This window comes from Camellia sinensis, chromosome 2, assembly GCF_055761805.1.
Source record: "Camellia sinensis isolate YWXY chromosome 2, ASM5576180v1, whole genome shotgun sequence".
In the NCBI taxonomy this organism is placed as follows: Eukaryota; Viridiplantae; Streptophyta; class Magnoliopsida; order Ericales; family Theaceae; genus Camellia; species Camellia sinensis.
Genome location: NC_138962.1, coordinates 224,247,436 through 224,273,057, shown reverse-complemented (window position 1 = coordinate 224,273,057; position 25,622 = coordinate 224,247,436). Strand labels below are relative to the sequence as shown.

The 25,622-nt window shown below is 31.1% G+C and overlaps 2 protein-coding genes across 5 annotated transcripts; one reads left to right on the top strand and one right to left on the bottom strand.

Moving 5' to 3' along the window:
* The first annotated feature begins 1,432 nt into the window (after nt 1–1,432).
* Nucleotides 1,433–16,746, top strand: LOC114268372 (long chain acyl-CoA synthetase 4). The gene is made up of 19 exons (XM_028209542.2): nt 1,433–2,398; nt 9,897–9,960; nt 10,080–10,169; nt 10,373–10,429; nt 10,780–10,828; nt 11,203–11,279; nt 11,453–11,492; nt 11,577–11,671; nt 12,090–12,257; nt 12,356–12,466; nt 12,547–12,634; nt 13,555–13,621; nt 13,820–13,895; nt 14,006–14,123; nt 14,197–14,442; nt 14,545–14,684; nt 15,164–15,346; nt 15,427–15,546; nt 16,478–16,746. Exons 1-19 carry the CDS (start codon nt 2,247–2,249, stop codon nt 16,511–16,513), a joined length of 1,977 nt encoding a protein of 658 aa, XP_028065343.2. The 5' UTR covers nt 1,433–2,246; the 3' UTR covers nt 16,514–16,746.
* A 1,842-nt stretch (nt 16,747–18,588) lies between these two features.
* LOC114268371 (uncharacterized) lies at nt 18,589–25,121 on the bottom strand. Of its 4 annotated transcripts, none has more exons than XM_028209541.2 (9): nt 24,667–25,121; nt 23,228–23,379; nt 22,601–22,762; nt 22,390–22,495; nt 21,876–22,058; nt 21,229–21,394; nt 20,328–20,644; nt 19,391–19,480; nt 18,589–18,726 (listed from the first exon to the last, which is right to left on the bottom strand). In XM_028209541.2, exons 2-9 carry the CDS (start codon nt 23,240–23,242, stop codon nt 18,662–18,664), a joined length of 1,104 nt encoding a protein of 367 aa, XP_028065342.2. In that variant the 5' UTR covers nt 23,243–23,379; nt 24,667–25,121; the 3' UTR covers nt 18,589–18,661. The 4 variants fall into 4 exon arrangements, with proteins under 4 accessions (XP_028065342.2, XP_028065341.2, XP_082773283.1 ...); XM_028209540.2 differs by having other exon boundaries at nt 18,589–18,729; nt 23,228–23,302; XM_082917157.1 differs by having other exon boundaries at nt 23,228–23,302.
* Nucleotides 25,122–25,622: the final 501 nt, after the last annotated feature.

The following is a 25,622-nucleotide window of genomic DNA, read 5'->3' as shown; positions in this document are numbered from 1 at the left end:
TAATTAAATTTATAAACTTTTTCATGTAAATATTTTGTAAATTTTCCACTGATATGAAATTTTTCCTTAACAAAATTAATTTATATTTTTTTACTTCTTTTTTTTTTTCATTTATCTTGTCTTTCCACTTATCTCTTTACAAATTTAAAATCAAAACACAATCTAAACTTATTTGAATATTGATTTGTGGAAAGAAAAGAAAACAAAAAGGCATAAATAGGTGCAAGACCCCTTACATATGAGTAATGCTAGAGATACTAAATTTTCTACTAAATAAATGATCAAATGTTTCACATGAGTGTGGAGTCCGTAATTTTGTGGACCCCACACCACCATATGAAATATTTAATTATTTATTTGATAAAAAATTTAGAATATATAGCATTTTTAAAAAAATTAGGACATATAGTATTTTTTCTTACATATGCCCTTTTTGTAAATAAATATTGGGTGTAATAATACACCACTCTACGTGGTATTCCATTATCGCAAACAAGTTAAGTGAGACGTCATTTTCTTCTACTAACTCAACTATGCAATTATATTATTGCAATGCAAATTTTTTTTATTGATTAATAATATCATCACATGATATTATTGTTATATTCAATATTTATTCTATCTTTACAAATATTAAATTACACATAAAATTCAAAATTCTATTTAGAGCACCAATGACTCACCTATTGTGGTTTTTGGTCATTCTCATTCTCAGTCTTGTTTCAAAATTCTGCTTATTCTATCTTCACCTATTGTCACCCTTTAATATAATTGCTTATATAAATATTCATAATTAGTTACTTATTTAAAAGTCATTAAAAAATAGGCATTGTTATTCTAGCTCAAGAATTAAACTTAATAATGTAACAATCAATTATAATATTTAAGACAACTCTTTCTCATACATTCTCTAATCATCAACCAATTATTTTATTTTTTTTGTTGTTGTGCTAATCGGGTATCCAAGCCAACATACGCGCATACTAATCCCAGGACCCTCAAGTTAATGACTGGACAAACCTTTAGTAGCCCCAATGTTTGGAATATTTGATTTTTGCGAGATTCGACCCTGTAGTATGACCTTTGATTGCTTCTCCTCTCTCACTAAGCCAAACCTCTTGGGGTTACCAATTCCTTACAAAATTAATGAAGAAGCATAATTGTCTAATAATATAACTCATTAATATTACTAAAAGTCACAAGCCACCCAAAATTCCAAAATGTTTCCATATAAAGATGGAAAATTAACAAATTGCTACTGTGTGTGTGTGTGTGTGTTACTTAATCAGATAAATTTGAGTGAATTGATAGTGTAGAACAAATCACAGCCCAACCAGACTTATCTGTATTTAACTAAGGCCAACAACTTGACCTAATCTGCTTACCAATAAAACAATATACATAGCTTTCACGTAAACAACCCTTGCTTGCCAACTTAACATTACAAGCATAAAACTAATTTCTCAGTTTCTCTCTCCAAATCTGCTAGTCAAATGAGAGGGTTGGCTTCACAAAACTCTGATTAATTTTATTGCAATTTGGCCACCAAAAGCCCTCTAAACTTCAGAAAATGGCCTACACTTCTGTTTTTTTTTTATGTTTTATTTTAATTTTTGAAATTTAAAATGAAAACTTATTGCATACCATGCATAAAAATCATATCGGTGCAATTTGGATTTATTTTCAGAATCAGTTTTATGAAATCTCTTTCAAAAAAATAAAAACGAAGATAGAAAAAATAAATGAAAACATTATCAAGCAGGGCCTTGTGTTGTGGTTTTCCAAAATTTTGAGGGCTTTTCGTGGCCAAATTGGAGTGAAGTTTTTCTATTTGATTTGATTTTTAGAATCTTTTTTCTGATTTTTTTTATAAAAAATTAATAATAATTTGGTGAATAAAATGAAAATTTCAAAAACAATAGTCATTTTCATGTGGTTTTATCTTTTTTGAAAACAAAAATAATTTTTAAAAATTTAAAAATATTTTTTAGCATTTATTTTTCAAAACAAAACCAAATAGATACAAGACATAAAAACCAAAAGCCTCAGATTCTCTTTCCCAATCTGCTAGTCAATGAGAGGTGTTGGCTTCTCTCATAATCTATATTCCAATTTGGTCACCAAATGACTTATAAACTTTAGAAAACTACAACACAAGCAACTGACTTTTTAAATCAGGTTTTCTCTTTATATATATCGAGTGCTATTGTGTCTAGACCTTCATAGTTTGTTTGTTGATCACAACAATGGCACAAAGGAAGTTTGTGGTTGAGATTGAGAAGGCGAAGGAGGCAGCCAACGGGCAGCCGTCGATGGGACCTGTTTATCGAAATCTACTAGCGAAAGATGGATTCCGGCCACTGACTCCCGGAATTGATAGTTGTTGGGATATTTTTCGGTAAGTTTCTTTGTGAAATTTCTCAACTTGATGTTAATTTGACTTTCAAGCAGTGTTGCACCAACAAAAAATTTATTCAAGGGTTTATTTATAGAATGATGTGATTAAATTGAAGTCATTTGGGGAAAAAATGTCTTTCATTTTATCATTACACATGTAATTTTGATATAATTTTGTGTAAGAATCCATCAAATAGTCTATGTATCATTGTATCATTATGAATTAAGAATAAACTTTTTCTTATGTCATGTCAGTCTAAGCATGAAATCATTAGACATTTCTTTTGTGGCTTTTCACATGTGAATACTCCTTGAAGTTTATTCGAATTTATTCTTATTGTTACGTGTTACTGATTTAATTTAAAAATAGTAACACACTAAAAATAATGGGACACACAAAGGACGGGTCCTATATTTGGACCTCACATCATATAAATTCTCATATCTTGTAATTATATGAGACCAATTCTTTGAGAGACATTACATTAGTGTCATTCTGTGTGTTTAGCCTCTATACACTTAAACTTATTTAAAACAAACAAGTAGATTACAAATTCCAATTACTTGATCATGTGTGCAAAAATCAATTTAATTTTAGGTACATTTTACTTTCCTTAGACCTTGTATTTATGGGTCACAAATTTTTTGACATTTTAGTTTTTATTTATAATTATTCATATTTACTTTATATTAAATTATACCAACAAGCTCACTGTGTTTTAGTTTACCACATCAACTTAATCGACAAAAGTTATAACAAAACAAAAAAAAAAACTATTTAATTTTTTTTATACGGGCATTGTCTAAGCGTTATATTTTTGCCAGATCAGCAATATTATATTCTACTTTTTTATTTTTCTTGTATGGTAGGTAAATTTTTTTTTTTTTTTTTAGGAAAGTATGGTAGGTGATTGATTGTTCTCATCAATTTTCTACCTACAAGATTAATAAATCCACACCATATACAAATTTAGTGAAATTCTTAATATGAATGCATTGATTACTAGAATAATTAAGGTAATCACGACACAATAAATCTAGAAAAGTATCTAAAAAGAGGAACGTAAGAAATATCAAAAATTCTACTAAAAAATGTTATACCAAATGTTTTATATGGGTGTGAGACCTATACAATGTGGGTCTCGTGTGGGTTCCACACCCATATGAGATATTTAGTAAAATTTTTGATAGAATTTTTGAAAGCTCTAGCAGTTTTTATTTAAAAAATGTGTTTTGTTAACAATGGACCATACCGCACTTCTTCAGAATGCATTTGGGAAGATGGGTTGAGTTGGGTTGGGTTGGGTTGGGTTTGGGTTTGGGTTTATTTTAGCCACAAAAATACAAAATAGGCTTTTTAGTCTAATAAAACAAAATATCACATCTAATCCAGAATCATTATATTTTTTCTCTTATAAAAAGTCAAAAAAGTCAAAAAAAACCCTTCCCAAATGAGATTTTTTAACCTTAGGCTAAAATAACAAAAAAACAGAAAAATCAAAAAGTCAATCCACTCCCCAAACAATGCCTAAATAAGGTTAATTACTCCCATCATTATAGAGAGTAAACAAAGGCAATAAATATATTTTATTATATTATGTATTTTCTAATGTGACTACAATACGTTTTTATGTATTTCTTTTCATTTTATCTTTTTATTATTATTTTTTATTCGTTCACCTCCCACCCACCGTGTATTTTCAAATTAATTAATCAAATAAATATTCAAATATTATTTATAATTTTAAAATATTTTATTTTCATCTAAAATTTATATTTTATTTGCATTTTTCATTAAACTTTAGGTGTATCTATAATTTATCTAAAAGTTAAATTTTTTTTCACATAAAACATGATTTCTTTTTATTAAAGACCATAAAAAAAATATGAAAGACAAAAAATTCAAAGGTAAATTACAATTACACCCTTGAGGTTTATTAAAAATATAGATTGCTTCCCATGATTTGAAAAATTACAAATACTCATTTGTCAGAATTTTTTATTTGACAGAATTAATTAAAAAAATGAAATTCCTAACTGCTTTCATATACAATGATAAATTACCTAAATTATTAATTGAAATATATTTTTGACATCATTAAAAACTATTAATTAGTTTGATAATTTATTAATAAAATGGATCATTTGTTATGAAATTAGAAACTTTAAGAGAAATGATATAATTTTCAAAATTATAAAACATAAATAGTATTTTAGGCAAATCTTAAAAAATGTATTTATACTTTATAAAAAAAAATTAATAACAATTTTAAAAAATTAAACCAAACGAAGTGAAAATAAAAGCCTCCCTAAAAGCCCAAGGGCATTATGGCCCAACTCAAAAAATAGAGAAGAAGCCCATTCTAGTTTTCCCTCGCTCTCTTCTCTCCTCCATAAATTCCCGCCTACACTATTTTCTTCTCTAGAAAATTCTTGATATTTTCCGGTAAAGTGAAAAAGCTCTGTTTGGTTATTAGGAAAGGAGAAGAAACGCGAGGAAAGGACTTGTATAATAAGGTGTCGTTTGGTAACACTTACGTTTTCAGTTTTCTGTTTATATTTATAAAAATTTAAAAAACTCAAATAAAAACTTGTTTGGTTAAATTTTTGATTTATAAATCAGTGGTCTCAGTTTATAAATTTGGCCAAAAAATGTAAACTCAAAAAATGTGTTTCCGTTTTGAGTTTTGAGTTTTTTTTTTTTTTTACCACCCAACACTAGCCACCACTTTCCACCACCGTCTTCCGCTACCACCACCTACCACCCACCACCCACCACCACCTGCCACCACCATTCACCACTCACCACCCACCACCGCCACCACCCACCCTTCGCCACCACCTCCACTATCCACCTGTCATCCACCCGCCACCGCCACCCACCGCCCGCCCGCCACCTACCTGCCATCACCACTCACCACCCACCTACCACCACCATCCACCACCCCCCACCACCAGACGCCTGCCACCTGCCACCCACTTGCCACTACCACCCACCACCCACCATTACCACCACCACCACCCACTCGCTACAACCCACCACCCGCCACCGTCACCCACCCACCCACCACGACCATCCACCCGCCGCCACCCATCACCACCCACCGTTACCACTTTCCACCACCGTCTTCCGCCGCCACTTGCCATTTCTCACTCTTTTTTATATTTTTAAAAATTTTTAAACATTTTGTCAATTACCAAACGCGTTTGTAATTTATGTTTTTCTAAAAATAAACAAAAATCAGTTTATAAAATTTTTGTAAATATAAACTGAAAACGTAAACGTTACCAAACAGACCCTAATCATTTCATTTTTTTAGTTTATATTTAAAATTTTTAAAAATTGTCATAAAAACTTATTTGATAATTTTTTTGATTTACGAATGGTTGTCTCAGTTTATAAATTTGAGAAAAAAACGTAAACTTAAAAAATGAGTTTACATTGGTTTTTAAATAGAAATTTAAAAATTTGATTACAATTTTTTTTTTTCAATTAATTTGTTTTTTCAATTAATTTTTTAAAATAATTTTTTTTCCAAATAAATTTTTTTTTCAATTAATTTTTGGGTGATGCACCAATAAATCCTAATTTGTGAACTTGTGAATTGTTTGGTCATAAATGTTTTCTTGTAGACTGAAAGGCCTCAATTATAGAGAAATTGACGATAGAGGGCATATACATCGCGACGTGAATGTGGCCGTTAGTGGGCAAAGTTGGTAAATTGACAGTGTGTGAAATTACAAATTGGGTGCATTTGTTTGGACGGACTAGATAAGGGGGATTGTAATCGATCGGACTATTAGTCTTGGGATACATTGTCCCGGGACTATTTGGTTGGACTAAATTTGTATCTTATATTTGTTTAGTCATGTGATTAGATGTCTGAATTTGACTATTTTTAGTTATCTAATATTTGTTTGGGATATTATGGAGAAAGATAAATGTTCAAATGACTATTTTATCCTTTTCAATTATTTACTAAGTAATAGCAATATTAAATATAGCTTTAATATTTTAATTATCTTTAGCTAGATTAAATAAAAATTTATTTTATTTTATTTTTTGCACAATATTTTAATTTATTATTTTCAATTAAATTAAATTTATAATTTATAATTTATATTTTCTATTTAATATATAATTTTAAATTAACGACAATAAAAAATAACTTTATTTTATATATAAATTAAATTTTCAACAACACAAAAAAATTTAATTTATAAGGCCATAATTTATAATTTATTATTTTTAAATAAATTTAATTTATAATTTATATTTTTTATTTAATATAGAATTTTAAATTAACAACACTAAAAAAATGATTTAATTTAATATGTAAATTTAATTTTTTGACAATACTAAAAAAAATTAATTTATAAGGCCATAATTTATTATTTATTATTTTTAATTAAATTTAATTTATAATTTAAATTTTTTATTTAATATATAATTTTAAACTAACAACGCTAAAAAAATAATTTATAAATGTTCAAAAGACTATTTTATCCTTTTCTAATTGTTTGCTAAGTAATAGCATGAAAGGTAAAATGGACATTTCACAAAATAATCCCATAGGATTTCAATCCCATAGTTTCTATCCCACCTCCCCTATGGGATAGGATAGTCCCATATTTGTGGGACTAATAGTCCGGGGGCCCTATTAGACCGGAGCAAAAAAATAGGGTAATGCTAGGGACACCAAATTTTCTACCAAATAAATGACCAAATGTCTCACATGGGTGTAGGGTCCACACCCATGTGAGACATTTGGTCATTTATTTGGTAGAAAATTTGGGACCTCTAGCATTTTCTAAAAAAATATAACAAACAATGGACTATTAATCCGGTGGGACCAATAGTCCAATCACACCCCCTAATACTTCAAAACAAACACACCCATTGGGACATCATTTTCCTATGATATTGTGTGCATATTTCTAGGTTGGGCGGTGATAAAGTTGCAGAGGGAGAAAATTTGGGATTTCTATGTGACGAGGAGTAACATACAAAATTAAGTTACACACACTACGAACAACTTCACAATCAATTAACAGTAACTGTGCAATATTATGAGTGCCATTAATCAACACACATAAACACACAGAAAACATTAAAATAATAGGGAATAACAAGCCCACAGCCATTTCAACCCTTATAAAACACCAATCTGAATGACAATGACATACCAATACACATCAACCAAAACCACAACATAACACAACACAACACACCGAACATCACATGCAACAAATAATGCAAATGTAAAACATCCCCAACAACACGACTCACCTGTTGCAGTCTCGACGGGTTCAGAGAACGATGCAAAATGACGGCCAGGAAAAAAAATCAAACAAAACTGTAAGACAATGGAGCACAACACAAACAACCCACCGTTGCTCTCCCAAAGTCAACCCAAACCCTTACACACATTAACATTAGCAATTCCCCTCGCCAACACACCGAATCCCCAAGTCAGGAAAAACAAATCCCACAAAAGGGTATTACTGTAAACTTGAACATACTCAAAATCAACTCTGTAAACATTACCAAACAAAATGGATTAAATGGTGTATAAGAAAACTCTTAGGATTAAATGGTTCAACTTTTCATAATCTAGGATTTATGGGTAAATTTTTGTTAATTTTTTGTTCAAATAGTTTTTTTTTTCAATTATTTTTTTATAATTATTTTTTTTTCAATTATAATGTGTATGATCCTATTGTCATAAATAATAAAAAAATAAATATAAATATTTTAAATGTGAACAAATATATTTTTAAATTTTTTCAAATATTTTGTTCAAACCAAATTCATTTATAATTTATAATTTTTTAAAAATAAACAAAAATCAATTTATAAATTTTTTATAAACATAAATAAAAAAAGTAAATGTTACGAAAGGCTATTATTTTACAGTCATTATTTTCCTTTCTTTTCTCTCATTTTCTTCGAAAGCCGAACGAAACGTAAAATCGGCCATTGATCTCAGCCATTTCTGCTTCGCTGTTTATTTACCTCTCGAGTTTTCAAACATATTTCATGGCTTCTATATGTAAGTCATTTTGTAGTTGAAAATTCAAATAATGTGTGTTGGTGATAATTACAAATAAAACATCAGAAAATACAAATTACAATAATTATTGAAAAGACTGAGGCATGAAAAATTCGCCCTCTTTAAGGAGATTCAAGCCCGGGTTAGGCAAAGCCTCACACTGGTGCAGTAGAAAAAACTTTGACTTGTCTTCCAGGATACAACAGCCCAACTAAGTCGTATGGTTGGTTAAACTCAAAGTTTCGTCACATACACTCTTTATTTCTTTACTTGATAATCTCACACAAACATAATAAAACAATAAAAATTTCTTCTATATTCCAAGGTAAAAGGTTAGCTCAATTTATAAGAGATGAAAGCGTGGTAGACAAGTTTCTTGGAGGATTCTTGGAAGTTGCTTGGAGAATAAGTATAGGAGAGGAAACTTGGTGAGAAAGTTCATTAGAGGAGACTTGGAGGCAAAGAAAAAGACTTGACTTAGGCAAAGACTTGGAAAGAGAAAAAAAAACTTGGAGGGAAAGGGGAAAAAAAAAAAAATCAAACCTATAATACATTATAATGGTAAAATATCTTCTAACAATGTGTTTATATATGTTTGTGTATATGCATATCTAGAGAGAGATATGATAAATTTTGTCAATAATTGTTTTTATTTTGATTGAGCATTGTTTTGATTAACAACATAGACTATAGTTGATGTTTGAATTGTATTGAACAGAACTGGGGTGATTAGCAAAAAGTTTTGTGGGATTAATTTCTCTAGATTCATGATTAAGAAGTCCATGAGGCGTTGCAATTGTATTGAATTAACAATTGAATTGTACTGATTGTTTAACTTGTTTAAGAAATTATGTTTGATTTCTGGGAAATTTTCAAAAAAACAAACAAACAAACAGTAACATCATCATTTTCATTGCAATTATATTGAATTATACTGGTTAACTTGTTTAAGAAATTATGTTTGATTTTGTTTTCAGAACCTGTTTCCTGGAAATTTTTCAAAACAAAAAAACAAAAAAATAATTAGTGAGGAAAAAAAAAAATCAGAAATCTCATCTTTTTCATTGCAATAATATTGAATTGTACTGGTTGTTTACCTTGTTTAAGAATTATGTTTGGTTTCGTTTTCAGAACCAGTTTTAAGAAATTATGTTTGTTTTTTATTTTAGAATCAGTTTTCTGGAAAATTTTCAAAAAAAACTAAAATCTAATTTGGTGAAAAAAATGAACAAATAAAAAAACTCATCATTCTTGTGATTTTATCTTTTTTGTGAGAGGAAATATTTTTTTAAAATTTGAAAATATGGTTTTGGTGGTTATTTTTTGCCAAAACTAATTTTCATTTTTTTCAAAAAGAATTATGAGAGCAAATTCTGAAAATCAAACCAAACAAAAGTGTTCTTGATCATTATTGCCAAGATTAATGTATTTGTTACCTTGTTGCAGTGTGTCTGTTGAGAAATTTCCTAAAAACCGAATGCTCGGTGAGCGCGAGATTGTTAATGGGAAGGTGCATTGTCCTATAATCCTCTGCTATTGTTTCACTCATGTTTCTCGTCTTTTTGTGTTGTATATATACATATGCTTATGCTTATGTGAATGTAATTTTAGTTTTCCAATTCTCTACAGGCTGGTAAATATGTGTGGTTAACTTATGAAGAAGTATATGAAATAGTATTGAAGGTTGGAGCTTCCATCCGTAGTTGTGGTATCAAGAAAGTAAGTTTATTTTGCTGTGTCGCAATTCAGAAGTTAAATTAGCTAGTGCAAGCAATTATAGATGTTAGCTCTTGTAATTGAGGCTAAATTTGAGCTTCGCCATACCATGGCGCAATTTCATTCCAACTAATTCTTCATTTGGTTTAAATTGATATTTTGCTTCAAAGTTTCATGCTAACTCTACCGTCTAATTACTTATAAAGGGTGCGAGATGTGGAATCTACGGTGCCAACTGCATGAAATGGATCATAAGTATGCAGGTAAAGTACCAATACACCTACCAAAGAGTTGGTTTTTGTTCAAAATACAGTGTTGTGACCTATTACATTTTTCTTCTTCTGTCTCCCTCTTTATCTGTGTGTAAGTGCTAGGTTATGTATTTCTGTAACAGTAGAGTTCTGGATGAGTGAAACTAGAAAATGATTCTTTTGAGTTTTGAGCTCTAAATTCAAGTAGCCCATTCATCACGATATGTATATAAAAGCATATTTTGTGATATCTTTCATAGTGTAAGGAAAATTTTATCATTTAGCTATGAATGAAGTTTGATACTCAGCTGATATATTAATTTGGCATTTTAGCAGTCTAATAGTTTTTTACATTTCTACAGGCCTTCAATGCCCATGGACTATACTGTGTTCCCTTATATGACAGTCTAGGTACGCTGTTTCCATGCTTCGTGTGTGAATTTGAATTTGAATAATAAGGGATTAACTGGTCATTATAGAATGAATGTGTTTTACACATCATGTGGCCTTAATATGGATGTACATGTCATGTGGGCTTATAAATGGTGTTAGTGATCTTATTTTTATCTAATCATGGTTATTTTGATACTTGTCCAACATGGAAAAAATTAAACAAAGGCCAAAAGGATTGTGTTTTGCTGCATAGACATGGTGCATAATTTTTATTCTAAAAACATAATTATCTCTGCTGAAACTGTAATTTGTCCATTGATAAAGATCAGAGATGGCATTGAAATGGGTTCAGTTACATGTTGGGTCATTCTGTTATTTTGCTACGTTTCTAGGTGCTGGTGCAGTGGAATATATCATTTGTCATGCTGAGATTTCACTTACCTTTGTAGAAGAAACTAAAATTCCTGAGGTAAGTAAACATTTTCGTTATACTCAAAAGTGATGGTCCAGAAAGTTTTGGCATTTGTACCTTCTTTGCTTATTGTTCTTTTGTTGACTTGATGAAAATCATTTTCTGGCTTCAAATTTGATTTTAAGAACTTCCTAGGTATAATTGTTTCTTTCTTTTTATTTCGTTTCCAGGTCTTAAAAACATTTCCAAACACCATAAAGCATTTGAAAAGTAAGTTGCTTTTGCTGTTTCTCTTCTTAATACAAGGAGTAGTAAATTACCAAATTTTATTAAAATTTGTGTTATGTTGTGTAGCTCTTGTGAGCTTTGGAAAGGTTACAGATGAACAAAAGAAGGTAGCTGAAAATTTTGGTCTGGCATTATATTCTTGGGATCAGTTTTTGCAGCTGGTAGGCTACTTGCTTTAAACTATCCATCTTTAAGTTAGTTGTTTGTTTGAGTAGAAAATTTCCTGCATGCGTTACAGATTATTTTTCTTCTATTTCCTTCGTTGTGATTGGGAGGGCGTAGCACAATGTTTGAGCAAAAATGTGAATTAAGATTAGCTTTTTTCTAGAATATTTTAGTTATGGACCTTACAGTTCTATTATCTCTGCTGCTGAGTTATATAAACCAAATCAGCTTGCAAAAAACTGCACGAAACAGCGCTATTAGCTTCATCGTTGCTTTATTATAAACCTATCAAATTTCTACATTTCTTTCCTGCATCATTATTGTTGATGTTTATGAAATGAATGGCATTTCTTTGGTGGATTTACTATTGTCGATTCATTCTAATTCTATTTTACACTTCACGTGCACCAACAGGGAAAGAATGAGCACTTTGATCTCCCAATAAAGAAGAAAACAGATATTTGTACAATAATGTATACTAGTGGAACAACTGGTGATCCAAAGGGAGTAGTGATATCCAACAAAAGCATTCTTTCAATTATATCTGCAGTAAATCACTCACTAGAGAGCATGGATCAAGGGGTAAGATAATTTCAAGTTATGTAATATTAGCCCTTGGCGATAATCTTGGCTATCTAAGCGATATGATTGATTGATTTTTCAATGCTTTTGTTTTGCAGTACTCTGAGGAGGATGTATTTTTGTCATATCTTCCTCTAGCACATATATTCGATCGAGTCATAGAGGAACTGTTCATTTCTATTGGATCCTCAATAGGGTTTTGGCGTGGGGTATGACAATGACAACATGTTATTCTTGTTATTTGTGAATGGCTAAATATAATAACATTTTTCTCCAATTGTATGTTCAGGATGTGAAACTATTGATTGAAGACATCAGAGAACTAAAACCAACTGTTTTATGTGCTGTTCCGCGAGTCTTAGATAGGATATATTCAGGTAAGCACTACAAATATGCGGCTTAGGCATCGTCCTTGTGTAGAGTTTGAAAGCTATCTTGCTGAACCATCCTCTTTGCACTATTCCATGAGATACCAGTAAATCATTCTTTGACTGTAAAGGAAATTCATTAAATTGTCAAAATTATTTAGTTTGTCAATTTTTGGTCAAAAAGTTCTTTACGAGACCATTCCAATCAGTGTGTTTTGTTAAAATTTTCTGAATTCAATTTTTTGAAAATTGAATTTTTTGTCTTTTGTGTTTTTTTATTTTTATTTTTAGTGAATATTTTTAAAATTTTAAGCATTTTTTTCTTTTTTAGATGCACTTTACTTAGATGTATCCAAATAGTAAAATATTTGTAAAAAAATATTTTAAAAATTAATAAATATACAAAAATACGAAAAATGTATTGAATTTTTTTTTTTTATATTTTTGGTATATAGTGAATTTTTTAAAGATTTTTTTCACAAATATTATACTTTTTGAGTGCTTTTATGTTAGGTGTGTTTGAAAATTAAAAAAAATTACTTAAAATATTAAAAAAAATTCAATGAAAACAAAAAAAAATACGGAAAACAAGAAAGTAGAATTTTTTGAAAAGTGAATTATAAAAATGAAAGCCAAACAGAGTGATTTGTTTTCTTGACTGGTGGGTATTGCCACGTTCATTTTCTCAATCCATGACAATTTTTTCCAATTGACTGTGACTGTAAGCCAAAATTTCTTTTCAGCATTTGGATGCATAAATGGATAACTACTTAAAACCCTTTTAAAACTTATAACCAAACAAATTTTTTCTTTTCAAAACTCATAACTTGAAACACAACTTCATACTTCTGCTCAAAAAAAAAAAGAAACACAACTTCATACTCAAATCATGATTATAAAACTAAACCAAACGGAGCCTTACATTTCAGGTTTGATAGAGAAGACTTCTTCCGCGGGTTTTGTCAAAAATGCATTGTTCAACGTTGCATACTCATAGTAAGTGCTATTTTCTTTAGCCTTAGTGGCTCAATTTACCTTACCAAGTTCCTTTTGAGGCATCCAACTAGGTAAATGTATCAAAGTCGGCACAAGTCCTAGCCGGGCTTTTTGAAATCTTGATGTCTGTATGATTATGAAACTTACTATAGCCTTTTCATTTTCTGTTTCTCGATCCTATATTTTGACAATCTGCAGCAAACTGCGTAACATGAATAAAGGCTACAAACATTTCGAGGCTGCTCCACTTTTTGATAAAATTGTTTTTAGCAAGGTAGTGGAAGTGATTCAATACTGCAACTACTCTACACTTTTGGTTTCCCTTTAGACTTTCGCCTCGGCTGAAAACCTATCTCTCTTCAATTTGGTTAATTATGGATCCAGGTGAAGGAAGGTCTAGGTGGAAAAATTCGTCTCATTCTATCTGGAGCAGCACCTCTTGCTACCCACGTGGAAACCTTTCTACGAGTGGTGACTTGTGCTCATGTTTTACAAGGATATGGTAATCTCTGTCATTGAACAATTTCAATATCTTTTGTATAGATGACTGATCTTGTTAATTGTTTGTCCTCTAGGTTTAACTGAAACCTGTGCGGGGTCCTTCGCTGCACGGCCAGATGAACTAGCAATGATTGGTACAGTTGGTCCTCCATTGCCAAGTTTGGATGTGTGCCTAGAATCTGTTCCTGAAATGGGATACGATGCCCTATCAAGCACACCTCGTGGTGAAATATGTATACGTGGTAATGTTCTGTTCTCTGGATACTACAAACGCGAGGACCTCACTAAAGAGGTGATGATTGATGGATGGTTCCACACAGGTTTGTCTGCATCACAGTTTATATTATATTGTTGTATAAATTTTATCCACTATTTTTGCAAATTGGTTCCTTTATAACGTTGCTCGTTAACATATTCTGTAGGCGATATTGGTGAATGGCAACCAGATGGAAGCATGAAAATTATTGATCGCAAGAAAAACATTTTCAAGCTTTCACAAGGAGAGTATGTATCGGTTGAGAATCTGGAGGGTATTTATTCTCTTGTTTCTGGTATTGACTCGGTATGTCTCCTCACTCGTGGATAAGTACATATAAACTCATCTTAGCCTTTAGTTATTATGGTTCTTTGGATTGATTAAACTTCTTCTTCTTCTTCTTTTCTTTTCTTCGCCCTTTTTTAATTTTAAAATCTTGATCACGTTTCAAAAAAATAGAAAATGAAGCAATGGCCCTACTTTTTAACGGCAGTTATCAGTCCAAGCATTCACTATTCTGCATGATATCCATATCAGTTATTCAAGCAAAATGGTTAAAGTTGTAAAATGGTAAATTAAGTGATTTAGAATTTGCCATATCATCAAAAACTTTATTTTCCTATTTTCTCTTCGTAGCATTTATCGGTCCTGTTTTCTTTTAGGAGTAACATCTGTCGCAAAAACATAATAAATCCAGCATGGTTCTGATTCTTATTTCTTTCCTCTAAATTTTTTTTGTTTTGTTTTAATTTCGTAGTGAATTCTTCTGCTTATGCATCTTTCAGATATGGGTCTATGGGAACAGTTTCGAGTCCTTTCTTGTCGCTGTTGTGAACCCCAACCAGCAATTTTTGGAATGTTGGGCTGAAGAGAACGCAGTGGCTGGCGATTTTGATACTCTGTGTGAGAATTCTAAGGCAAAAGCATACATTCTCCAAGAACTTACTAAGATTGGAAAAGAAAAGAAGGTTCTAATCTCTCTCTCTCTCTTAAAATATGATCGGTATGTTAGAGATATCAATCTTAACTAATCGTGTTCTCCATGCAGTTAAAAGGTTTCGAGTTTATTAAAGCTGTCCACCTCGACCCAGTGCCATTCGACATGGAGCGTGATCTTCTCACTCCGACTTACAAGAAGAAGAGGGCTCAGTTTCTCAAATACTATCAGGTTAGCTCCTCCTTTGTTCTTCTCCACTTAAATCTTCCATTCCTATGCCTTGTATAGTTGAATGGAGCCCTATTTACGAATCATGATGAACCCATGATTAACTCCCAAAAGTGAAGTTCCATTAAGGCTCCGTTTGCTTCAATATAAAATATTTTTGAGAAAAATGTTTTACTCATTTTCCATGGTTTGGTTGAACATAAAATAAGTGAAATATTTTTTAACAAAAATAACTTTCCTCTTAAATTTCTGCAAGTCATATTTGTGTATCTTGCTCCAACTCTCAAACAGTTTATAAAAAGTTTTATCTTTTTTGGGGTGTGCTATATAAGCACATTTTTTATTTTTTTTTTGGTTACATTACTTTTTTTATTTTTCTGCACATCTTTTTATAAAAAATTTTATTTAGATCATTCCAAACAACTCCTAGTGAGCAAATCCAGTCGGTTTTCAGCTGTGGATAATTATTGCTTCATCTCAAGTATCAATTCAACATCTAGAGAAATTGCATGTAGAGAAAGTACAACTTAAGTATTAAGAAAATATTCTACAAACATCAGCCAAACACCCAAAAATAGAAAGAAAATTTAGATTTTACATGCAAAATATTTTGTGTAAAATATTTAACCTCAAAAAACAAAAAGAACCTAATTCAAAATCTATTTTGCTGACTAAAACCTTACACTTGAATGGCCAAAGGTTGTGGCAACTTAGCAAGTGGAAGAGAGACAGGGATCGAGAGGCTTTTTTTTTAAGTTTAACACTTAAATTTTAAAGTTCAAAAAATTCAACATTCTTCAGTACTACAATTTTAGTTTGAAGTTTCATGCCAATAGAATATGTTGATATTTAGCTCTCTCTCTCTCTCTCTCTCTCTCCCTCATATGTATGTGTTGGAATGGACACTGACTGAACACTGTATTATATATTGCAGAATGTCATTGATGGTATGTATAAAAGTGCAAAATAAACAATCTGATGATGATGATGATGATTATGATGATGCGCAAGCCTTCATGTTGATCAAGAAATGTCTCTGCTAAAAATACCAAATGCGGTTAAATTCTTTATTTGTATTAGCAAATTCAAATACCTTCTTTGTTAAAAAAAAATTCAAGTACGCCTTCCACTCCTTTGCACTTCGGAATTCAATGTTATTATGTTGAGTCTCAATGCTAGTTCGGAAATTGCTTTCTTGACTAATTTTGTTTTCAGCAAATTTTCTATTAATTTTCTGACCCCAAAAAAAAAATAAATAAATAAATAAAATTCCACTTTTGATTAAATAAAATAAAATAATTATCAAAAATTCAAAAAAAGAGGGTAAATTACCCCTTAAGCGCTTTTTTATATAATAATAAAATTATCTAACTTATTAATTAAAATATATTTTGATATTATTAAAAATAGTTAATTAATTTGATAATTTTTTGATAAAATAAGTCATTTATTATGAAATTAAAAACTTCACGAGGCAAAATGCTATTTTTGAAATTGCAGAGGACAAATTAATTAGAAAAATAAAATTATTAACTATATTTTATATAATAATAAAATTATTTAAATTATTAATTAAAATATATTTTGATATTGTTAAAAATTATTAATTAACTTGATAATTTATTGATAAAATGAGCCATTTGTTATGAAATTAAAATTTTCAAGAGGCAAAATGTTATTTCTAAAATTGCAATGCTTTGCTAGACTACAGAGTCACTATCTAAATATTTTGTTTTTGAAAAATTTAAAAAATCCTGACTCGTGTCAAACGCCACGTATCTGTCATCACCAAAGTTACCTTGGCTCAGGAACTTGGGTATGAGAGGGAAAGATCCTGAAATGAACACCCCGGCTCTACTAAACATGATATGTTGTTTTATAAACACACGTGTTCTTATTCTAATTATTAACTAACTTTATTACGTGACGCACACAAGTATAAACTAAAATCGCGAGAATTGAAACAACCCAATTCATGTTCATTTTCGAAAATGGTTTGAAAGTACTACTCACAAGTAGACTAAAGCGTGAATTTGCCACCCTCAAGTGGGCTTAAAACATGGTGATTTGCTACTTCAAAAAATGGGCTTAAAACTCACATTCATCGAGTTGTTCTAATTCAAGCAAAACAAATTTCAAGAGGTATATTTGTAATTTATCCAAAAAAATAATTCACCCCCTTTAATTTTTTGACCCAAAAAAAAATTCACTTTAGATTAAATAAAATAAAATAACTATAAAAAAATTCAAAAAAAAAAGAGGGCAAATTACCCCTAGAGGTATAATTAAAATACAAATTATTCCTTATGATTTGAAAAATTACAAATACCTCCTTGTAAGAATTTTTTTATTTAACAAAATTAATTAGAAAAATAAAATTACTAATTGTTCTCTTATATAATAATAAAAGTATCCAAATTATTAATTAAAACATATTTTGATATTATTAAAAATTATTAATTAACTTGATAATTTATTAATAAAATGAGTCATTTGTTATAAAATTAAGAACTTCATGAGGCAAAATGTAATTTCTAAAATTACAAGGGACAATTCGTATTTTAAACAAGTTTCAAAAAATATATTTGTAATTTATCTTAAAAAAAATTCACCCCTTTGTCCATGTAGAAAATATTTTCCCAAGAAACAAAATACGAAAGTTTAACAAAAAAACAAAATACATGTTTGACGAAAACAGGCATAATAAGACTGTCGAGCTTTAAACAAATTTTAAGAGGTGCATTTGTAATTTATCCAAAAAAATAATTCACCCCTTTGTGTAGAAAATATTTTCCCAAAAAACAAAATACAAAAGTTTAACAAAAAGACAAAATACATGTTTGACAGAAAACAAGCATAATAAGACTGTCGAGCTTTCGAAATAATAATGTTCAATATCCTACCATATATTAGTATCATGAGAATTTTTTTAACTAAAATTATATGAAATGCTTCATACCAGAAAGAAAATATAGATCCAATTCAAAGCAATTAATAACTATCCGAATGTCCAGCTAACATACCTAATTGTTACAGTTTCTTCACTTTTTATTGTGCACCGACAAATTTATTTTATCCTAAATAAGTTAAAGAAATGTATAATAATCCTCACCTTAACCTAGGACTTCTCTTCATCAGATAGAGAGCATGGTGGCCCAGGGACCGAGTCGACAAAGAATTCCTCTACTGAAACAAAGACGAGCTGAGTGTAAGACAAATCATAAAATGGAAAGAGCAAGAGGTATTTGAACTGTAGTCGCATTGTTCTAGAATTTTTAGATTTTTTTTGTGATCAAACTTTCCCCAATTCTGAAATAGTAGGTTGTATGTCGTCGGGTATAGCTAGTAAATCCCCTCGAAGCTACCAGCTAAGCACGGAAACGGACACACAGACGCTCAAATTGCCAAAAATATAAGACATTACACGCAGAAGACACGTGCAAAACATATAATTCTACATATTCATATTCATTTATTTAATCACATCAAATTCATCAACCTTGAGTATGACACTTCATATCCCTAATGTGTCCATTGCGTTTCCGACTAGAAAAAAAATTATGGGACACTTACTCTAGGGGTGTCCAGAGATTGTCTGAGTCCGAAACATGTTGGATACCAATACGTGACTTCAAGAGAGGTGATTTTCTCTATTGAACTTTTACTAATTCAATAGAAAGATTGTACTCTTTCATTGTTCTTCAGTATGGTATATAATTTTCTGACCATCTCTTTTAAATAGAAGAGCTATGCATCTTCACAAATGGAAAATTAGCATGCATTCCAATAAATTAATCATTTTCGGTCAAATGCTGAGAAAACTAGAAGAAGTCATGATTCAGCATACCTATATCCTCTTGCTCTGGAGAATCAAGTAAAATATCTGAATCAGAAGGCAAAAATGGGGAACCAGGATAATTTCCCAAGGCTCCTAGATCTGCAACCAATTTCAAAGGAAGAGATATATAATTAACCAAAACACACAAGAATTTTAAAAACAAAAACAAAAAACAGAATCAAAATAAACAAGACAAAAAATATATTCAATGGCAGCCAAAAAACCTATCTTTTCATTTTCCGATCTAATCTTAGATGTGTATCCATGCATATAGAAGATTGGCTGCTTAAATCCACCACCAAACACAAAATATTTAAAAGAATCATGAACATAATAAAACAACCACTTTGTCATTCAGAGGGCCAAGACATGTTTACCAAGAAATGGTTGTTGAATTACTATATATACATATAAGCAATGTATTGAACAATTTCTGAATGGGTCACATAAGTGACGGGGCTGTCATTAAGAAGCATATAATGCCAAAATATTTATAATCCCAATACACTTTTTACATATCCCAAAACACTCGTATATTCTTATACGGTTTTTACACATTTCAATACACTACTTACATATTTTCCAACATTAACAACAGCCCTATGGGCTGTCTTCAGCATTTTCCTTTCCGAATAAGTAATGCGTCTAACAAGAAAGAAACGGGTGTAGGTGCACATTGTATGTTTTTAAGATGTGAATCCTGCTGACAAAATGTCCAATTAACTACAATTGTACACTGACAAGCATTAAAATATTTGCTTATAGTCATAGTTAATTTTCAGGAGTCTTTGCAGGTTTGCTAGGCTGGTAAGAATACAGTGTCACAGAAACTGAACAGATCTACTCATTTATGTTTAACAACCGAGTATAGAGGTGCAACTTCAATCCCAAACAACATTACAACTTGTTATACATGTATATAACAGTTGAAATGGTCCAAAAGTACCTCCCAAGTTTGACAAGTCTGCTGTCAGGTCTGAAAGGCTAAAATTCCAAGGTATCTGAGCCAATGATCGAAGGGAATCTCTGGAATTCCCCACCCCATTATCTGGTGGAAGCTGCAATCCTACTGAATTTGCCACATCAGCAGTAAATGCTGTGTCAAGTGCTGATGTATCTACTCCCATACCCGATATATCCGATGCGGTGAAGGGGAAATGGCCAGTAGATGCCACTGAAGTAGGACTCACAGGCATATCAGACATAGATGACATGGCACTGCTTGGTGGAATGGCAGCAGGTGTACTGTTGTCCATCACCATACTTCAGCAAAGGCAAAAGCAACAGCCATTAGCAGAATTTCTAGTACGCTACATTGCGGGAAAATAGAAGGAAAACTGAAATTATATTACATTAAAATTTAAAAATTAATATTTCATTACAGATAATAACACAAGCTAATGCCATGCTGTGCAATGCCAGGGTAATAATACTTCCCACTACTAATGAGATCTCATGAAATTCAAAAAAATTCTCACAAGAAGAAGGTATGTTAACAAGAGCATGGACTTAAAAATACATTAATTGATGGAAGAAGGTAGCCAGAGATATTTTCTCCATCCGAATGTAAAGGAGCATCAATGTATTTCAGGAAACCACTCGGCTGAATTTATTACTGGCTCAAAAAGGCATGACGCTCATTTTGACTATTTTTGGGGTCTACGATTGTCATCATGGACACATTATCTAAACATGACAACTATATCATAGGCATTTATCATACACAGAATCAAGTGGATAAGATCAGCCAGAGGGAGAGAGGAAGTAAATGGAACAGTTATGGTTTGCCAATTAATGAATGGAAAATCATAAAGAAAAATGAGATGAAGATAGGGGAGAGTTCTCACTCGTTCCCAGAATTCATCCGGATGGGATGGAAATTGCCTGGTGCAGGCACTCCATTAACCACATGACAGCTAGATATTCCACATGCCATTGAATCGAGATGAGGTTGACCAGTAGCTGAAACTGGTGGTTGCTGTAGGACAGGGTATCCCATAGGCAAGTTGTTAACTGCACTGCAAATGTGTGATATTAAATAATAATGATCATAAATGATATATGTATGCCATCCTAACCACAGTTCTACCCTTCTATGAACCTAACCTTATTCTGGTATAACCCTAAAATCTTCGTTTTTGTCACGTGGATTGATGGACTCTTCATTACGTGCAGAGCACCCACATCAATCTCGGCATGGATATGAGACACTTCCGCATCTATTACAAAACACTTCCCCGACAGCACAAGCCAAGAAAGGAACAAAGGAACACTTTCCTAGTTCAAAATTTAAATTTGTTCTTCTACTCATTTTGGGTAAATGAGTAGAACTTCATTTTACCTTCAGAAAGTGATGAAAATAATTAATCGATGGACACTTTGGCCATGGCTCTAGTTCTCAGATATTGGGATTAAATGAATCTAATAACTGGAGTTCTTGACACACAGCCGCACCCGATACACATTCCTGGGCCATGAAAAAGTGAGAATTTACCTGGCATGGGATGAATACCATTCTGTATTGGAGCCAAAGGAACCTTTGGAGGTATAGGGTACTTCATTAGATGATACTGATGCTCAAGCAAATGATTGAACAATATAATTTGTTTCTTCAATTTTAGCCTTATGTAATATGCCCTGAAAAAGTCAGCATTTTCTTCTTCTAACTTCTGCCATACTGAATTAACAAAGAAAATGATCAGTTGAAGAAAAAAAGTTACTCAATAAAAGCTACAATTAAATGATTGCAAGAGCATTAATACATTAATAAATAAACTGGCAAAAAAAATTCAAAAGATCTTTTATCTTTCAAAGCAAAACTCATAAACTTTAAAAAACCTCTACTCTTTTATTTTATTTTTTAGGTGGATAAAATCTGTTTTTACTTAAATAGGTTATATTGGATCATGTTGGATAGATTAGATGGAAAAATCTATGGTGCATCAGAAATTGATGAGCAACCCAAGTATCATTCGAACTACAAATGATTTTTTTCAAAAGATGCTTACCCAAATTTGAAAATCCAGGATCTATTCTTGCACGATTCAAGAGGGTTTTTACCACCTCATCTCTATTCATATACAACTGTAAGCACCGTTCTATCAAATTCTGGACCTGTAACAAATCATTTAAGTTTGCAAAAAAAAAAAAAAATTATATGACAGAAAAATCTCTAAAAAGAAAACACACCTACAAAATAGAAAGAACAGACTGTCTTACAAGTTCAATATCCTCACGAGAAACTTTCTTATTATCATTGCTTGAAGTGGAAATCGAACCCGAGTCAGCTAAAGGAGCCTCTGTTCCATTGTTCTGTTGGTCTCCTTGGGACTCATGTGAAACTTGGGTTGAGGATTGTATTTCAGGTGTATTCTGTGAAACCTGTGAAACATCTTCAATTTGATTACAAAAAAGAACTACAATAAAACAAATTGCATTTTATGGATTGTGTTGATACTATGGGGAGGTGTCTTGTTTACAGGTCTTTTGGGTCTCCTGTGGACCGCAGTTCAGTTTTTTGATTGATGTAATTGAGCATCCCCTTTTGATGTTGTACTAATCATTAAAAAAATAATAATAATTGCATTTAGAATAAATACATAAATAGGACAAAAATAGCAGTTCTAGGAAGTTAGACAGAAAACTGCACCATGATGGGGTTTAAAATACGGGCGCCCAAGTCAATCAAATTTGTTTTCAATAAAATTTTCTAGAAGCATAATATCTATACATATGGATTATATAAGATTGGATGAAATAAGAAATTATAAAGCAATGGAGAGAGAGCCCACTAACAGATTTGCATAAAATATTATATGATCTTTGTTAAAGTCTTAACATCAAAACCTGGACGTCCTTCATTTCAGATGAATGCAAGCTGATTGCATCTCTTCATCAATCTCTCATATCTTGCTGCTACAGCTACGGTCATCAAATTCACCAAGGTTAAAATGCTTGCTTCTAATCTTATCACACTTAATAAGCTGGAGTATTTCTACCTGGAAAAAGAATATCACCACTATAAAATTCAACCGTGTAGCTACATGAACTACTCTAAGAGAGAAACAAGACTCAATGCGAGAGTACAATACACTTGTATTAAAAATTTACAGGAGTACGAAAACATTCTGCGTTTTCTGCCTTAGAAAAAGCTTAATTGATTTTTGCCCGATGAAAAAGGAAATCAAGACTATGAATACAAAAATCTCTGATGCTTTCATCTGTTCATCAATTCTATATATAAAATGGAAAAGAGTCACACATACACACACCTCAGAAGCCATTTATGATTGCAAAACCATAACCACATGCTTAGGGGTATAACACTAGGCTAAAGTCAAGATGTTAAATTCATAGATACTTCAAAGGTGGGTGAAGAAATAGATGACAAATGGAGCAGAATCTATCAATTTTTCCTTGTGTTAATAATTTGCAGAATCTGAAGATATATCTCAAAATGTCATTGGATGTACAACACCTAATAGTTCTATATTTGCAAGTAGTTCCTTTACTCATAAAAAATAAAACAACATTCCGAAAACTGACGAACAGGTAGAATATTTACTTCCACCAACGTTAGCAACAAGCAGTTAGACAAAGATCACAACAAGACAACAAGAATAATAATACAAACCATAAGAACTCCTAAACTTTATAGTGCCTTAATCATAAAACTGAAAAACTCGAATGCTGCTGAACACCAAACTTGGAAGCCTATCGCCAAATTGCCAGTTACCAGACTAATTTCTGTGCATAATTCACATTACAAATCTATACACTTTGTAGTGTTTGGTTCCTTATAATGATTTCGAGCAGGAAATGGAATGACTATTGCTCGGCCATTTACAACGGAATCATCATTCTCTTAAATTGGTAAATTGTGATTCCATGGAGATTACTAGAAGAATATACATTTATTTCCCTCTTACTAAACCAAACATAGGAATGAATGAGTATTCCGATCCAATGACAATTCTATTCCGGCCTTCAATCTAGTGAACCAAGCACTGCCTAAAACTTCATAAAATGTTCAACATGTTCAATTTCATTCTAGGAACAAACAATGGCTTATTGACTGACAAATCAAGCAATAAAATGAACAATCAATCAACTGAAACTCAATCCATACACGGACACACAGCTCTTTCATTCTTCAAATCTACTTATTCAATAGGCCAACACTCCATCCCCCTCTCTCTCTCTCTCTCTCTCTCTCTCTCTATATATATATATATATATATATATATATATATTCATATGCAAAACGAGATCTAGCGATTATATACCTTACACAGAGCTTTGTGAAACTCCAAAATGGCGAAAACTCGCTTTGTATCGACGAATTTCGAAACCCTAACTCTCAAGAGCTTCAGATTCAGCGAAAAAATAAATCTCTTCGGAGAAGAGCTTCACGAAATTACAGATGAAGAAAAAGCGAAGATTCAAGAAGTACAAACAGTGATTATCAGTTTAAGTAATGGTTTAGTGGTTTATGCGCCATGTGTAGAAGCTTTTGGTTCATTGAAGAGTTTGAGAGAGTCTGCGAGAATTGAAATGGTGTTTTGGTTGAACATGGAGATGACAAATGCAGAGAGATTTTGGAAAATTTGTTGAGTTCGATGAAATGGTTTAGGACTTTGACAGAGTGAGAGTGATGAGAGAAATCAATTGGGAGACGAAGGTGAAGGGACACTGAAGCCTCGTTTGGGACTAAGTATTTTAATAAAAAAATAAAAAAACTACTATAAATTTTCGTATTAATTTTTTTATTTTTTTATATATTTTATTATAAAAACATTAAAAAATTATTAAAAAAACATTTTTTTAAACGACACCTGTAATTGTTTTGTCAAAAATTATCAAATATTCATTCATAAATTCTTATAATTTTAAAATTCTTTCTTTCTTACGTGACAATTCTCTTTAATTGTTTTTCATGTTTTATATTTTCTTTTATTTTCTATTTATTTGATTAATTAAAATGAAAATTAATTTCATGGCTTGTGGATAAAGACTTAAATTTCGAAATTCCTTCGTATAGATAAATATATAAAAACTGATAAATAATTTATGAAAATTAATTTCATAATCCACAGATAAAGATAAAAATTAAATAATTAATTTTAAAAAATTAATTTCATAACTTGTGGATAATTTAAAATTTCTTTCCATAAATAAACATATAAAAATTGATAAATAATTTATAAAAATTAGTTTCATAACCTACCGAGAAAGATAAAGG

What these genes read in the sequence shown, in the direction of transcription:
- LOC114268372 (XM_028209542.2), top strand. Translation starts at nt 2,247, where the DNA reads ATGGCACAAAGGAAGTTTGTGGTTGAGATTGAGAAGGCGAAGGAGGCA. An exon ending in CACCATAAAGCATTTGAAAA is followed by an intron (nt 11,493 to 11,576) that starts GTAAGTTGCTTT and finishes TATGTTGTGTAG; the next exon opens with CTCTTGTGAGCTTTGGAAAG. An exon ending in CAATAGGGTTTTGGCGTGGG is followed by an intron (nt 12,467 to 12,546) that starts GTATGACAATGA and finishes TTGTATGTTCAG; the next exon opens with GATGTGAAACTATTGATTGA.
- LOC114268371 (XM_028209540.2), bottom strand. An exon ending in TCCTGGATTTTCAAATTTGG is followed by an intron (nt 22,059 to 22,389) that starts GTAAGCATCTTT and finishes TTGTTAATTCAG; the next exon opens with TATGGCAGAAGTTAGAAGAA. An exon ending in TGGTATTCATCCCATGCCAG is followed by an intron (nt 21,395 to 21,875) that starts GTAAATTCTCAC and finishes TTTGCAGTGCAG; the next exon opens with TTAACAACTTGCCTATGGGA.